This window comes from Microcaecilia unicolor, chromosome 2 (assembly GCF_901765095.1).
Source record: "Microcaecilia unicolor chromosome 2, aMicUni1.1, whole genome shotgun sequence".
In the NCBI taxonomy this organism is placed as follows: Eukaryota; Metazoa; Chordata; class Amphibia; order Gymnophiona; family Siphonopidae; genus Microcaecilia; species Microcaecilia unicolor.
Window position 1 is genome coordinate 166140404 of NC_044032.1, and position 17708 is coordinate 166158111.

Sequence of the window (17708 nt, forward strand, 5' to 3'; positions counted from 1 at the left end):
AGAGGAGGGTCACTGGACATGGGTGGCTGCAAGGAAGATGAAGAAAACCTTGCTAGCGCCCGTTTCATTTGTGTCAGAAACGGGCATTTTTTACTAGTATACTATATTTAACTGTTTTATCTTTTTTTGTGTTATCTTTTAAACCTATTATATATTATGTAAGCCACATTGAGCCTGCTAATAAGCGGCAAAAAGCGCGGGGTATAAATGTTACAATACAATACAATTTATTTCAATTATGGAAAGAGAGTGGGAAAGTGCGGGGTACAAATGTAAAAAAAAAAAAGTTAAGTAGAGAAGGTCACCATGTCAGGCTGCTTTTTGCAACATACATGAGAAATAATGCACAGTGGCACAGCTACGGTACTTTGTTATAGTTTTACAGACCTGCTATTTACAGCACAGATGTTACACAACCCCAACCTATTATCTAAATGTCTTACGCACACACCCTTCTTTGACTGACTTGCAGAAGCGTCCTTTGCCATGTTAAGAGGAGAGGCTCTAATGGCTCTAACAAACATTTTCCTTCTTTGTTGCTATAGCTTTGTTATTGTAGGTATTTTTTTAATGCTTTTATGTGGTTCTTTTACTACTTGCAGGGAAAAGCGTGTCGCGGGAAAACAGCAACATCCCCACACCATCACCATTTTTGCTATGAAGAGATCCTTTTACCCTTTCACTTTGTTACCCCCCCCCCCCCCCCCCCTATATAGTCCGGCACGCGGCGAGGTAAAGTCATTTCCCAGGTTCTGACGTCATTGAACCATTCCTCCAGTTTTTAACATTACCCACGCCAAGGACGGTTGGGCCATTGGCTGTCAGAACGTCCAGTTTAGAGCAATGGGCTGTAGGTGGCGCGAGCCCTGCTGCGATTCTGGCTGCGTGGACTCTGTCGCCGCCTATGGCAAAAAAAGGTTTCTGCAGCTCGTAGCGGAGCAGCGGTAACGAATTGGAGCTGTCTGTCTATATGTATATGTGTGTGCGCGCCCGCCTGCGCGTTCTGGTTATCGGAAGAGTCTGCCTGCCAGTGCCAAGCAGCTTGCTTATTTCTCCTGTGAGCAACCAGAGGACGCACCGGTGCTGCTGCCCCCAGGACTAGAGGGGTGCTCTTTTACCCACTATATCCTCCCTCAATTCTTTCAGAAATAATTCCCGTAGTATAATCTTCCACTCAAGCTGCTACCCCCGCAATAACAGCCCACTAAACTGCGACCACCGAGGTCGTCTGCGGGTGCTGGAAAGTGAGGACGCTGTCCATCTGCTGCTTACTTCCTGCTCGAGGAGATCTCGCCTGGCTCTGTGATTCTTTATCGGTCGTTTGGCTCATAGCAAAGGACGGGGTGGGCGCCGGGAGGCTGCTCACTTGGCTTTGGTTTCCCCCCTCCCAGCCCTGGAAGTTGAAGTGAAACTAGCTCCCGGGGTTGAAGTCCTCTTGTCTGCTCGCGCTCGGATTTGACGGGGTCCTTCCCCACCCACCGCCGAGCTGGGAGTTTCGTTTGCTGCCTCATAGCTGTCTACTCACTGGAAGTTTGCCGGCCCGTTGCCTCTCCACAGGTTGGGGGTTTTGGGGGTGGGGGCGCCTCTCTGCGGCCGAGTAGAAAATGAAACTGAGCCGGCAGTTCACCGTGATCGGCAGTGCCATCTTCTGTGTGGTGATCTTTTCTCTCTATCTGATGCTTGACCGGGGACACCTGGACCAGCTGCAGGGCCCCCGGCGGGAGGCCGCCTTCCACAAGGTGAGAGAGGAAGGGAGGGATCATCCGGGGACAGGGCTGTTGCACCACATCGGTCCTTGAAACCTTTGCACTTTTACACACTGTCAAATGCGAATGAACGAGCAAAGGGAAGTGTAGAATTTGATCATTTTTGCATCACAGAATAGGGAGGTACTTAAACTGGGAGACAGAAGAACTGTCAGGATGGAAAGTGGTGGGGCGTTTATCGGGCTTGCACGTTCACATTGTTCACATTGTTCTAATGAATTGTTTTCAGAAGGGCTTAAGAAGTTGTTGCAGACGGGTTTTCTCTCTGTGCTGCAGGCAGCCGATATGCTGGTGGTTGGGTAAAGGGCTCGGGTTAGTAGCAGTTGTGATCGGATGGTTGGGTGGTTCTTTCCAGATAACTCGCCTTGGCACGTGTTATTAGTGACATCTAAACACTTACTAACAGGCTACATGTGCACGTATCGAAAAATAGGGAGTGCAGATGATATGCTGCTTCTCTGTTAAACTTTTTCTAAGTACTTTTTTTTTTTTTTACAAAGGTTTACAACTGAGCATGAGAAGGTGGATGTGTGGTGTTGGATTATTGAGCTCTATGACAACCTAAATTTGCACCTTTGGGAGCAACAGTGTTTCCGCTCGCCAGAGATTGATAAACAATGTATCAAGACCTGTCAAAGGGCAATGAACGCGATCGTGGCTTCCATGCGGACATGCTACCGATACGTTTTTCTTAAATATCAGTGTAGAACGTTTCTCTTTGATTTTTGTTTTGTTTTTGAATATATGATAAGAGAAATACTTTATTTTAAGCATTGCTTCTACCAATATATTGATTTCCATTAGGGAGTTAGTTGTACTGAGAGGCTATGCAAGAAACTAAAACCAAACTTTTGAGTACAGCATGTGCAGCTGAAAAATGAGGCGAAAATATGGAAGAACGCAAACAATGAAAAGCGCACAACTGATTTGAAATGTAAATATTTAATAGGCTTATTAAAAAAGAACTTCTAATGAAATCTCGGAACAAAACGGCTTTTAAGACATTCCTTATATTCTAGTATAGTAGCAGTAAAAACATTTTTTGGGCCCCCAAACAGCTGATCACTTAAGGAACCCTTAATATACAAAGTGAGCCCTATATCTTCTTTAAAGTCTGATAAGAATATAACCTCGTTATCTATGAATGTTTAAAAATTACAGCCTTCCCATTTTGATATTACTTTATTGCCTGTTAATAGCAGCTCTAATTCCAACATTAGAACTTAGAAACATAGAATATGAACACAAACAAGAACCATAAAGCCCATTTAGCTTCGCCAAACTTAGTGGCTGATTTCTTAGTAAAAAGGCACCTAACATGCCTAACACAATTAAAATGGAGTGCTGCAGAACACGCTCAGTTGCGGTAACCCCAAAATGTGCACACACTAACTGTGCTCTAAAGTTTTTATTTTTTTGAGGGGGCATGTCATGGGCTGAGAGTGGGCATTCCTGCACTGACTGATTAGCGCATCTATACTACCGTGTACTAACTGGCTAGGTCAGGGGTACTGCGTGAACTCTTCCTTCCTACAAAATAGGTGGTGGTAAGTGCTTACATGGTAACTTTAAAAATGGCTGCACACCAATGGCAACATTAGCTTATGCTACAAAATATAAGTATAGGAAAACTCTCGTAGGTGTAAGTCTATATATACATATGCAACAAGGAGGAAAAAGCCTCTAGAAGCACTTCTTTGCTCAACAAAGTGAAAAGAGAGCTAGGGCTTCATCATGGGCAAAAAAACCTCCTGTGTCAGTATGCAAAAAGCACCTGATTGAACACTTTCTTTTTAAAGTTCAAGTGATAACAATGTAAGTGGGCACTTAACTTAGCGTTGTCCTGACTCTTCTCGTCTCTCCTGTGTTTAATGACTGTGGTCAACGTTGGCCTCCATTTTGCCGATGCTGTGTCAGAACCACACGTCCAATCCACAAAAGTCCGTTCAATCTTCCGATGGTTGCAAGTTGAACATTAGCTTATGGCCATTAATGGGGAAAAATAGAAAGTCAGCCTTAGTTTGTGGGAAAGACCCATGTAAGGGCATACTAAGGCCACTTATCTGTACCCAACGGGGCCTGTTTCACCCACTGGCTTCATCAGGGGTATAATGCTTTAACTGTTTGTTGCCATTATTAAAAAAAAAAATCTGCAATCAAGTGGAGAACTCGAACGCCCCACGGGAAAACACAGAAATAGGTAAAAAGTGGGATGTTTGACCATGGAAATACAAATCATGGAGACAATATCATAACTTTTTTCAATAAAGAAGTTTTTATGATATTGTCTCCAGGATTTGTATTTCCGTGGTCAAACATCCCACTTTTTACCTATTTCTGCTGCCATTATTCTTCAGGCTCTTTTGGGTACAGATAAGTGCGCTGCAAGTTTTATAAAGTTTTATTGGTATATATAAAAGAACAAAAAACATAAAATATTTGTTGGGTTAAATAAAGTGTGGTAATGGATGGAAGCAGATGAAAGTGTTTTTGCTGATGATAGATAGTGGCTCAGTGTGAACAGCCCAGAGTAAGCTTTAAACAAGCATATAAAGAGAGTTCCACATATTCAGCAGACTGCTAAAACCTGTCGTTTCTTTCTCTATAATATCAGCAAAATTCGCCCTTTCCTTTCTGAGCACACTACCAGAACCCTCATCCACACTCTTATCACCTCTCGCTTAGACTATTGCAACTTGCTTCTCACAGGTCTCCCACTTAGCCATCTCTCTCCTCTTCAATCTGTTCAAAATTCTGCTGCACGACTAATATTCCGCCAATGTCGCTATGCTCATATTAGCCCTCTCCTCAAGTCACTTCACTGGCTCCCTATCTGTTTCTGCATACAGTTCAAACTCCTCTTATTGACTTATAAGTGCATTCACTCTGCAGCTCCTCAGTACCTCTCCACTTTCATCTCTCCCTACACTCCTCCCCGGGAACTCTGTTCACTGGGTAAATCTCTCTTATCTGCACCCATCTCCACTGCTAACTCCAGACTCCGTTCCTTTTATCTTGCTGCACCATATGCCTGGAATAGACTTCCTGAGCCAGTATGCCAAGCTCCATCTCTGGCCGTCTTCAAATCTAAGCTAAAAGCCCACGTTTTTGGTGCTGCTTTTAACTCCTAACCCTTATTGACTTGTTGAGAACCCTTATTTTATCATCCTCACCTTAATATTCCCTTATCTCTTGTTTGTCCTGTTTGTCTGTCCTAATTAGATTGTAAGCTCTGTCGAGCAGGGACTGTCTCTTCATGTTCAAGTGTACAGCACTGCGTACGTCTAGTAGCGCTATAGAAATGATAAGTAGTAGTAGTAGTAGGACTGGTCTGATAGGGCGTTGTATTTACCATGGACCTCTGAGGGTTTTCCCATTCTTTCCCTTCTACACATGTAAGATACAAAGACTCAGTTAATGACTATTCAGCTCAATCAATATCTAAACTTACAATCTAGACTTCACAGTCAGGATTCCGTACATTTTTTAGTACAGAGACAGTAGTGTGTTCTTTGGATCATGTAAAGTTATTGTTGAGCTTAGGTAAAAATGCTTTATAACTTCTGTTTGATTTATCGTCGGCTTTCGAACTTGTGGAATTTTCCTTTTGTTATATGAGTTGGAGGATTTAGGGATTACAGAGGTGGTGCTGGATTGGTTCAGAGGTTTTTTGACTTGTAGTTCGTATAGAGTAAAATTACAAGGGGATCTGTCCATCAGTCGGAGTAATCCTTGTGGTGTTTCAGGGTTCTCCACTTTCTCTGGTGTTATTTTACATTTTTATGCAATCTCTAAGCCTCTTATTAGAGAACATGGGTTCCTTCATTATATCTATGCTGACAATATTTCAGTACTAATTCCTATACAATCTATTACTAATTTAAATACCACAAACATTCATTTATGTATGAAATTGATGAAAGGATGAATGTAAGATCATAAGCTACAAGTTAATTCAGAGAAAAGTTTTGTGTTTTAATTTTCATCCAGATTTAAATCCTCAGTTGATTACTATTAATGTAGATTTCACTCTTTCTCCAGTTATTAAAATCCTGGGTGTTTATTTGACTTGCTCAATTTCATTAGACACTCACATATCGGTGAGGGAAGTCTGATTGTCCTGCAAGATGCTCTTAATGGAGCGCAGTTCATCCATTATAACATGGAGCGAAATCTCAGAGGCCGCTTCCGTCGCCATGTTAGGGGAGCGGAGATCTTGCTTGTGCCGCTTAGGGGCCGGGAGCGGCGTCAATGTCGGCTCCATCTTCGGATTTTTCCCAGCCATATCACGCTAAGGTTGTCCTCAAGCGACCCCTCGACGTTTGAACTCACAAATCAAGTAGCTAGAGAGCGACGAAAGTTCAGGAGACTTGAAAACAGTGGGAGCTGTTACATCAGGCAGCCATCCTGCTCAAGGCTTAGACACTCACATAAGCTTTGTTATTAAAAAAATGCTTTTTATGATGAAAATAATTGTGGTGTATATGGAAATTCTTTGAACTTGCTCAGTTTGAGCTGTTGGTTCATTCATTGATGCTTTCATCACTTGATTATTGTAATGTGATATACTTGGGCTGTACAAAGCGGTCCATTAAAAGACTTCAGACAGTGCAGAATACGGCAGTTAGATTGATATATGGTCTCTTTAAGTTTGACAGTTTCTCCCCTTTTTACGATAGGCTCCATTGTCTTTCCATAGGTGCTCGGGTAAATTTTAAACTTGTATGTTTCCTTTCATGATCAAATTCCTGGTTACTTACTCATTTCTGATTTGTTTCCTCTCAAAGAGCGAGGAGATACATCGATGACTTTTTTACTTTTCCATCAACTAGAGGGGTAAAGAGATTTTCAGTTTTTGATAGATTGTTGACCGTTCAAGCAGCACATCTATGGGAGGATTTTGCAGTGCAACTTTTTTCATTCATATCCCTCCTTTAGAAAAAAAATCTAAAGACTATCTTACTTAGAAAATTCATCCCTTAATTATGGTCTCTTTGCTAATTTGATACCCTAGGAGTTTGTCCTGGTTCTCTTGTTATATGTAACCCGTTTAGAACTTGATGGTATTAGTGGGATATAAGACAGAGTGTAATGTAATGTCATTTTTGGAGCCAGGCCCAATTCCTCGGTGTTGGCTTCGACTTTGGGTACTGCACCAGAATCGGGAGTGTCAGTATGTATGGCTGCTAGACCTGTAGATGCTGGGAGCGGTGGTGCATCGAGTGGGTCTCCACCTGACGCCGAGGTGACATGAGGATTCGTTGCCATCTTCATTGACACCAAGGAACCTCGATGATTCACTTCAGGTGAAGGCCAAGAAGCATTAATATCGATCGCCCATGACACACAGTGCCGGAAGCTTGTAGGGTGAAAAATAAGTAATTAGGGCAATAATTATTCCCTGATAATACTTATTACAAGGTTCCTGCTCAGTCTAGGGGATATTATAAAGGAACCTTGGAGCTGGCACCCTGCCAGTGTTTTGTTCCCCGCCAAAGAACCAGAGCCACGTCACAGATGTTATTATAATTTATTGTAGGTAGAAAAATAGGAACACTCTGCAATAGCTTATATGCAATATAATATATCTTACTGATATGCACACTAACAAAATATATTGGCTAACTACACTCTGATTATCCTGAGACTACATACAGTAATGATTAGAACAGTACAAATGATATCCTAATGATCCTTATGAAAACTTATCACATCTTATGCAAAATACACATTAGCAGCTGTCCCTGACCAAGAGCTGACATAAACCAGTCGTACTTAGATAAAACCACTGCCTAACCCCAGACTAGGAAATATAACACTGTGATCTTACCACGCTGTCCTGATGACGGCTTCAGATGAGACCGGAGCAGAATCTCCCCAGATGCTATCTCAGCTGTCTGTGTCAGAGGGTTGCAGCAGCCATCTTATTGTACCAAGATTTCATAGGCTTGTATAGGCCAAGACCAGCTCAGGCTAGATCACAAGGAAATACCCCTACAAGCTCCAGGACATCAAGGGATTCAGTACCTGAGGAGCGTCAGTGCCGTGAGAACAGCCCCCCTCCATTCAAGAGGTGTTGATGCGTCGGTCTCCCAGCAGCCAGAACTAAGCTCTCATCTCAACCTTAGCAGTTCTGCAGTTTGTCTCTGAGCCAATGCCCAAACCTTTCCAAATATTGGCCCTCAATGAGCACATCTGGGGCTTGCTCACCAAGCTGCTGGATGACTTGTTGCAATGGTGTGCATCGGCATCGGGTTGCTTACGCCTACCCTGCCTCCCGTTTTGGCTCTGCTTTGCCCTCAGCCTACGGTGAGGCCTCTGATGCTGGTGTTGCATGCAGCCCTGATGTCAACTGCCACCCAAGCCTGTACTCCCTCTATGTTGGTGGAGGAAGCTTCGCCAGAGAACATGGTTCCAAGTTGAGGCAGGCTCTGTCTCGGCCCTCCCATGAGGAGGTTTTGACCGACTTCGATGAGGAGTGCTCATGGTAGTCAGAGGAGGATCCATGGTACTTTTTGGAGAGTGAGTCTTATTGCGTCCCCTCTGAAACCTCCCCTCCACTTGAAAGGAGGAAATCTCCCCTGGAGAGCCTTTCCATTGGAGGTGGAGGACGAGCCCAGGACCAAGATGCTTGGAGTTCTGTACTATGTCTCCTAGAGAGGCTGTGACTGTCTCTCTCCACGAGGTACTACAGGAGGTTCTCATCCAAAATTGGGCGTCCCCTCTGTCCCGGTACTTCACAAGAAGATTGATATTATCTACCAGATCCACAGCACACCTGGTTTTGATAAACCCCAGTTGCCTCATCATTTCATGGTGGTGGAATCTGCCCTCAAAAGAGCCAGTTCTATAGACTATGCTTCGGTGCTTGGACTCTTTTGGGAGGAAGATGTTCCAGGCCTCAATGCTCATGTCACACATTGTCATACCAGCTGTTCACGAGCGTCTGCTTGCGGGACTCTCTCTCACCGGAGCAGGCCGAGTCACTGCGCAAGTTGACCAAGCAGCAGAAGGTGTGTCATAAGTTCTTGGCTGAGGAGCATATGACACTTTTTGATGTGGCATCCAGGATCTCTGCCCAAAGTATAGCAATGCAGAGACTCTCATGGATGCATGTTTCTGACTTAGAGCTGGTGGTTCAGCAGAGGCTGGCGGATGCCCCATGCCTTTTTGGAGAGAAGATTGAGGGGGTCGCTGATCAAATCAATAAACATACTACCTTCTGCATCAGCTTCCTCCTCTAAGAGGTCTTTTGGCAGGTCCAGAAGGGGTGCTTACTATTCTTGGAGGTGTAGATATGCCACCTCCTCTCGCCAGACTGCTCAGGATCAGCCCCAGCTCGCTTGTTCCCATCAACAGCATGAGCCTAAGGCCCCTGCTACTTCCCAGTCAAAGCAGGGGATGAGCTTTCGACTGGCTTCAGCAGAGCATCGTTGTCAAATTGTCCATCCCGGACGACTTGCCAGTCGGGGGGGGGGGGGGGGGGGGAGACTGAAGTTTTCCCATGAAATATGGTCCCTTATAATCTCCGACCAGTGGGTTCTTCAAATTGTCTTTGATGTGCCTTAAATTGGCGTTAGAAACCTCCAAATTGTCCACTGACAGCTCATTACTTCAGCTATCAGCACAAGCAGGTATTTACGTAGGAGCTCTCATCCCTTCTGAAGGTACTTCCTTGTGCAGAAGAAGATGGGGGGGGGGGGGGGGGGGAATGCTTCCTATCCTTGACCTAAGGTGCCCTTGGCCTGGATTGGCCGCTGTCGTGGACCGGATGCTGGGCTTGTTGGACCCTTGGTCTTTTCCCAGTGTGGCATTACTTATGTACTTATGTCCTGAAGAAATTCTTGGTCAAGGAAAAGTTCAGGATGGTTTTTCTGGGCACGCTTGTTCCCATGATTCAGGAACATGATTAACTGTTCTCACTGGACTTAAAGGATACATATATACACACATCCCGATACTTTTAATCCACCGGAACTATCTACCATTTTGACTGTAAACACATCACTTCCAGTACCGTGTGTTTCCCTTTCGCCTCATGTCATCTCCCAGGGTATTTACCAAATGTCTAGCGGTAGTCGCAGCATCGCTACGCAGACTGGGAATCCATGTGTTCCCTTACCTCGACGACTGGCTGTTGAAGAGCACATCAGAGGGATGGTGTTTGGGAGTCTGTGTGGAGGACTATTTGAGTGCTCGAGCTATTTGGGTTCATTTTAAACTACCTGAAGCCCCATCTTTGCCCTGCCCATCATTTGGAATTCATTGGAGCCCTGCTCAATACGCAGTAGGTTTGAGCCTTCCTCCCAGGGCCAAGAATAGACACTCTAGTCACACTGGTTTCTCAGGTTCTAGTCTCTCAGCAGGTCACGGTTCGGTAGATTTGAGGTTATTTGGTCCAAATGGCGTCCACAGTTTGTGACACCCATGACCAAGCCACGGGGGTCTGAAAGATGACATCCGAGGGTCCCTGGAGCTTGCTCGTTCCCTGTTGTAGTGGATAATTTGATCCAATTTGCCTCTGGGACTTACATTCCAAAATCCTCAGCCATAACAAGTGCTGATGACGGATTCATCTTTCTTGGGTTGGGAGCTCATGTTGATTGGCTTCACGCTCAAAGTTCTTGTTCTGCTCAGGAAACGGATGTGCAGATCAATCTGCTGGAGCTTCAGGTGATCTGGAATGCTCTAATGGCTTTCAGAGGTTGGCTTTCTTACCAAATTGTACTAATTCAAATGGGCAATCAGGTTGCCATATATTACAACAAAAAGCAGGGGAGCACCAGATCTGTGTCAGGACGCCGTCCGGATGTGGCGTTGAGCTTGCCAGTATGGCCTGTTCCTTCAAGCCGCTTACCAGGCTGGCAAAAACATCTGGCCGACAGACTGAGCAGGGTTATGCAAGCACACGAGTGGTCTCTCTACACGGGTGTTGCCCACAAGATCATCTGAGCATGGGGCAACCCCTCGGTGGATCTCTCTGCCACTCATATGAATCACAAAGTCCCTGTGCTCACTGCGCATGTGCGGAGTGCCTTCCCGCCCGTCGCACAACCATGCTCCTCTGCCTGAATGCTAGGGATTCTCCACTTGTGAGAATAATATAGCCTGCTTGTCCTCAGAGAAAGCGAAGATACTTACCTGTAGCAGGTATTCTCTGAGGACAACAGGCTTATTATTCTTACAATCCCGCCCACCTCCCCTTGGAGTTGTTTGATTCTACTTTTTTTCATATGCTGTTCAATTAAACTGAGGAGCATGGTTGTGCAGCAGGCGGAAAGGCACTCCGCGCATGAGCAGTGAACACAGCACGTGCAGCAGAAGGCTCTGGCAAAGTTTTTGCTATATATTATGCCGGTTCCCGGGCTGACATGGATCATCGACCCAATTGTGAGAATACTAAGCCTGCTGTCCTCAGAGAATACTTGTTACAGGTAAGTATCTTCGCTTCTCTTCATGTTGCTCTGTGCTTTGGTGATTTCAAGATTGGAGATAAATAAAATTGAAAAAGACAGTTTGAATTAAAAAAAAACAACAAATTTTATTTACTAGCAGTAGCAGCAGTAACAGCCTCTAGAAGGCCTAGTTGAGTCTTCATTCCCACCCACTCCTAGCACATCTCTTCATTTGTATTCTTAATTTATAGTCTGTTGTTCAAATTAGGAAAACAAGAGGGAGTTTTAATTACATTTCATTACTTTCTGAGAAACGAACACTAAATAAATCTCACAATGTACCATATTTTATTTATTTATTTTCAGCCCTTGATATACCGCAAGTGATCCCTGAGGCAACTATGCAGTTAATCTTTAGTCTCTTTTTATATTGCTTTAATATTTATTTATTTATTTATTGCATTTGTATCCCACATTTTCCCACCTATTTGCAGTCTCAATGTGGCTTACAATATTACAACATGACAGGCATCAATCGTCATAAGTAAACAAATGAATTACATAAAAAAATAGATGTAACATAGGGTAAAAATCTATACAGACGTCAGCACACAGTTAAACTATCAAGTAGTAATGTTTTACAGTTCTTATAATTGATTAATTGTGATAAGCCTGATTAAAGAGAGAGGTTTTTAGTGTTTTTCGAAAGTTAGTTAAGTCATAAGTAGTTTTCAGACCAAGTGGTAATGCATTCCACAACTGAGTGCCAATGTAGGAAAAGCAGGACGCGTGTACTAGTTTATATTTTAGACCTTTACAACTAGGGAAATGAAGTTCCAGGAATGTGCGACAAAAGTAGACGAAAGTATCCCTAGTACCTTAACAAGTTTTAATTAATTAAACAACTCGGTAATACTAAGATGTAGACATCAGTCCAGCAGCAAGAAGAGTGCTATCCAGTGTTTTACATCACTGAGTTTCACATGTATGATTATCTCCCAGTTGGTGAGAGGTTATATGTGTGTGCTTGATGCAAAAAAACTCCTAGCTCTCAGAGAATGAGCCCATTCTCTTGTGGCTAGAGTAGCAGACTTGGAGGAGCTGAGGGAAACAGAGAGGTACATAAAGGAGACGTACAGGCAGTGGTGTGCTGGAGCCGGCTTGCACCGACTTGAAAGAGCCGATTGTTAAATTTTGTACCGACTTGCAAGCCGGTTGTTCCTTAGTGCGAGCCGGCTCTCTTCCCTCCCTCCCGATCCGGTCTGGTCCCTCACGTCACTGACCTGACTCTTCTAATTCTTTGGGGCAGGCAGTCTTGCCTGCCCACTGCCAGCGCTGACTCTCCCCCGCTGGCGCTGCCAGTTCGCGGTGTAAAAATGGCCGCCGAGACTTCCAGAGGCGGCCTCGCGAGACTTCTGCTGAAGTCTTGGAGGCCGCTTTTGTAAGTCTCGGCGGCCATTTTGAAGCGCGAACCGGCAGCGCCAGCGGGGGAGAGTCAGCTCTGGCAGTGGGCAAGCAAGACTGCCTGTCCTGAAGAATTAAGAGTCAGGTCGGTGACATGAGGGATCGGGAGGGAGGGAGGAGAATTCACCGAACAACTCGAGAGGGGGTGGCAGGGGAGATAAGGGAGTTGCTGGGCATTTGTGTATGGAGGGGAGAGAAGGGTCGCTGAGTATGGGTGCATGCAGGGCAGGGGAGAGGAGGGTCACTGCTGGACATGGGTGGATGGAGGGCGGGGGAAAGGAGGGTCACTGGGTATGGGTGCATGCAGGGCAGGGGGAGAGAAGGGTTGCTGGACATGGGTGGATGGAGGGGAGGGGAGAGGAGGGGAGAGAGAAGAAATGCTGGACATGGATGGAGGGGAGGGAAGAGTGACGAAGGAGATGAGATGAGGGAAAAGGAAGAGAGGAGAAAAACTGCACATAGATGAAGAAAATAGGCAGAAGCTGAGGACCAGAAATGAAGAAGAAAGGAGGAAAGGAAAGAAATAAATGGAAAGGAAGCCCTGGAAATGGAGTTAAGAGGACAGATAGCAGCAGAATCAGATACTGGGCCAGCATGATCAGAAAAACAGTCACCAGACAACAAAGGTAGAAAAAAAATCGTTTTATTTTTATTATAGTGTTTGGAATATGTTCACTTTGAGAACCAGGTGTTCAACATTAAAAGTTTATATTTATTTACTTATTTATGGCATTTTATCGCACATTAAACATGAATTAGATTGGAACCTGGGATCATTTAATTTTTTTTTCCTGGAGTAATGTATTGCCACCCCCCCAGGCTCTCTCCCCGGCTATAGCCAGCTCTGCAATTTGGGGGGGGGGGGGGCGCAGAGGGGGACCGGGGAGAGAGCCTGTTGTTAAACATTTACCAGTACACCACTGCCTACAGGGATCTTGTAGAGAAGTCCCACTTCCAGTCTGGCAGTCCATGTTCTGTCTTGAAGGAGGGAGGTCTCCTAAAAGGAGAGCATCATCCTGCTGAAGTAGGAAGAAATCCTGTGTCCATGACCGGCCCACTAGGGAATGCAATATCCTCTTGCGCCAAGGGTATGTCTCCAGGACAGAAGGGTTAGGACAGCTGTTCCTTAGCGTCAGCAGTAGATGAATCCAGAGACTTGTGAGTTGTGTCCATCTACCAGTAGGAATTAATAGAGAGCGCTGAATTGTACTTCCTTATATGATGAAATGCTCTTGGTCAGACAGTATTCTGTATCTCCAGCAGGCGGATAGATGGTTTCTCACAAGCTCCTGGTCTTTCTGTGACAGCTCCTGTTCTGGGTCTCTCAGTTCATTTGAGCTAGGGAGATGTGCAGCTGAGCGGTGCCACTTTTAGGGGGTACACCTGGACACCCACCTTAATACTCTCTGGCCCTTCTCCATTCTCCTTCCGCCTTCCTAAAAAAAAAAAAAGTAGAGTCTTAAGACTACATTAGCTCCTGGAGAGATACTGGAGGTACTGGAGACCTAGTGGACTCCGATGACCCCAGAAGTAAGTAGGCAGGCCTTGCAACAGCTTCCTGGGGTGAGTGTTTCTTTGATGTATAGCTTATTTTCTGGGGCTGTGATAACTGCAAAGGTGAACGCGTGCTATGGCCACCATACAGGCTGGGGAACAAACCTGCATCTTACTCCAAGATATATGGGCTCTGTTCAGACATGGACTGTGTTTGCATGGGCTGTTTTCCCACGTGAGTGGAGCGTGATCTGCTCTTTAGTGCTGACTGGGCTTCGACGGCCATTTTGTCAGCATGAGAGCTAGAGTGTCTTGTCTTTCCTGCTTCTTTGCCGGTTCAGATAGACCAGGTATGTCTACTGGGGGGGGGGGGGGGGGGAGTACCTTACTCTGGTTTCCCTCATGTTTATCTTACTAGAAAAAAAAGGGGTCCCGTCCAAGTGCTTCCCTCCTGACTTCAGAGCTCTTGGGTGCCGTCGGAAATTGCACACTAGACTTAGATTCCTTTTGCGCTGCCACTGTTGGCACAGGTCTGGCATAACATGTGGCAGGGTCATAGGTGGTTCCAAAATTTTTTATTAACAAAATTCAGTTTAAGTACTGAGGATTGTATTGAAGTCACTGGATTTCCTTTGTCAGGTTTCTGGACAGCTGTTTTTATTACTGACCAACATCAGGCTAACTGAGTGGCCTTCTAGTGACTGTACCCAGCTGGGATTATCACCAAGTTTTACTGCTGCGGGTCCACATCCACTGTGCCTTGCGTTCAGTGATACAATCTGGTTCCCACAGCCAGTTTCTGTGGCACTGCATACCTGGGTGGTCAGCCACTCTAGGTATTTCCATAGGCAGTCATGCCAGCCAGTTCTGGAGCTCAGTCTCACCGTCCGTTTCTTGCCACTGTCAGCATACAATCTGCTCTGACTTAGAAGCCTCTTCTACTGTCTATTGCTTAGGTCACTTTTAGCAAGCTTCATTTGCAAAAAAAGAAAAAAATGGTTTCAGACAACCTCCAGTTTTGTGGTTTACACACCTAAGGTGGCCAAATCTCTGGGTTTCTAGGTGCACATCAGGCAAGATTCGGGTATCTCCTCTGGCTCTTTGAGGTAGAGGGCCAGGTACTACAGACCAGCCAATTTTTATGTTCAGGATTTCCGCTTCTTCTGCATTTCCCACGGGGCTTCCTATCCAGAAGGCCTCAGCTCCGCATTCCTGTTTCCATGGCCTTACATACTGCTTGTGGAAGGGATTTCGCATTTCTCCTTGGAATCTGGAGTGGCATTGTACTTCTTCCGGTGGTTTTGGGTGGTTACTAACTGCCTCAGTCCGATGGGGCTTGGCCATGCTTCAATGGGGTTACAAGCTGCAGTTCTTCCATTCTGCTGTGTAATTTTTCTCTTGGTCTCGTCATACCAGCTCTGGCTCATCTTTCAGGCAATTCTGTCTGCCTGGCAGACGCTGCTTCTTGGTACCACAGCTGAGGCTATCCCCGGTATCCATGGAGGGGCACTGGGGTTATGCTATTTTTTTAGTACTTTCATAAAAGTCATTCCTTCCACCTATTCATGGAGTACGATACAGTCCTTTCTTATTGGGACCTTGCATCTGTTATAGGGCTTTCCTTTGCCTTGCACTGCTTCAGAGTCCTTAAACATGTCAGCCACTCGGTGGGGGGGGGGGGGGGGGGTGTCTCTGGGGCTGGGGTCTTCAGACCTTCCTCCCCCCCCCTTCCGGAGTTCATTCTGCTGTTGCATAATGATTCGGGGCAGGATCCATCAGTGGACACTGAGGCAGGGAACAAGCCAGAAGTTTTCAAAGGCTTCTTCAACGTATGTGCATTATGGTTGCAGATGCAGCTTCACACAGTGGCTGGTTAAGCTCCCTAACTTTTGTGCTGTTCTGTGTCCTTTTTGCAGAGTCATAAGAGATTTCAGCGCTTGTGTTCTGCAGAGGCTCTTCTCCGTCATTTGCGATTTGTCTGATTTACAGCTTTCGTCTACTATAGATACCCGTCTTCACTCCTCAGAATGAATATTCAGTTGCACCGAGAAGCAGTTGTTTCATGAAGTAATACTAGACTTAGTCTACAGGAGGACATTCTTTATCTGGCTCATCAGCAAACCCTCACGCCCTAGTTCAAGGCAACTCTCTTTTTCTGGTCCTTGACTCTGGGCAATAGTCTTAGTTCTTCATCAGACTCCTTCGGGGTTCCTTGTTGATCTCTGTATTTACTGGACTCTCTAAGTCACCTCAGCCGTGACTGAGGGTTCCAGTCTTGTTTTCCTCAGGCAATTTGGGAATTCTCTCTCTCTTGGCACATAGTTCTCTGTAGCTGCTTTGCCAGGTCTTGGCTGGATGCAGCAGATTTTGGAATATTCCAGGAGTCCAACAGTCAGCAGTTTCTTGAACGGCCAATTGTGGTCTCGAGTCTGGTATACTTGGCCAGTTCCTACTTGTCTAAATTCAGGCGTCTTCTGAATCATTGTCTTTGGCAGTCGCAGCCTCACTGTTTCTAGGCTTGCACCACCGGGCGGCTGGTCCACCGTAGCACAGTAATTGGTTCATCTCTCTGTTTCTGGCAGGCTGGTGTTTTGGGGTGGATTTAGCATATTTGATGCAAGCTCCAGTTGGCACAAGGACATAGTGTCCTCCTCCTTTTGTCGATTCGAGGATATTGTCTGAAGCACCCTAGTTTGGTCAATGCTTCAGGTATCAGCCTAAGCAGAGGCTTGGAGTACAGGACTTAGGCCTGTCAAGATCTCTTGGATTCTTCTCCTAGGGTGCAGGTACCCTTAGTTCTTCTTTCTTCTGGGGATCTGTCTTTCCTCTTTCTTGTCTTGTTCTGGCTGTTTACATGGTTTCTGTGCACGTATCCTCTGTTGCACAGTGTTAAGAACTGTGTTTGTCGGAGCACAGGTTTCTACCTTGCTTGAATCCTCAGCAAGTACTGCGGTTTCCTCAGCCATGCTAGCTCGCTGACTCAAAGCTTCCACCTCCGCAGATCTTATAGGAGCCGTGCTTTTTGCCCAGTTTCCGGCTGTTTTTGGTCCACACGGAGACATTCTTCGGGGAGTAGGTTTGTCTTTTTTTTTTTCCTGGGGAAAATAGGTAGGCCAGCTCATTGTTATTCCTTGCCTGCTTTCTACAGGCATTTCCATGGTTGCCTGCATCTTTTGGCATGTCAGTGCTATCCGTAGGAGATTTAGGTCTTCCTTACCTGCGTTTCCTACACACTTCCATTTGGAGGTCTCCTTCAGTCGGATACATCTTTTGGAGTGTTAGTGGTACCCGTGAGAACTTTAGGTTCCCACCCTACTTCAGGACTGCTTTGTTACATCCCACAAGTCTCTGAATTCATCTGCTGCTGACGCTAAGGAACGAAGAATTGTCTTGCATGGTAATTTTCTTTCCTTTAGTTGCAGCAGATGAATCCAGAGTGCACCCTGTTCATGGGTAATTTTGCAGGTTCCTCTCTCTTCTCTATATAGGTTGGACCGTGTTTCTGCATTTTCCAATTTAGTGAAACTGTTGTGCTAGTTTGTCCTCTTGGACATTCTTGGTATATCCTATTTTCTGGTGGGGAAGGAGA

The 17708-nt window shown here is 45.4% G+C and overlaps 1 protein-coding gene across 1 annotated transcript in view; it reads left to right on the plus strand.

The window, feature by feature from the left end:
* Positions 1 to 724: 724 nt before the first annotated feature.
* The window catches only part of MAN2A1 (mannosidase alpha class 2A member 1), a 228043-nt gene continuing 211059 nt past the window's right edge, over positions 725 to 17708 (plus strand). Inside the window, exon 1 of the mRNA XM_030193463.1 lies at positions 725 to 1739. Within this exon, the coding sequence (XP_030049323.1) occupies positions 1605 to 1739 (135 nt within the window). The 5' untranslated portion in view covers positions 725 to 1604. The remainder of the gene's footprint in view (positions 1740 to 17708) is intronic.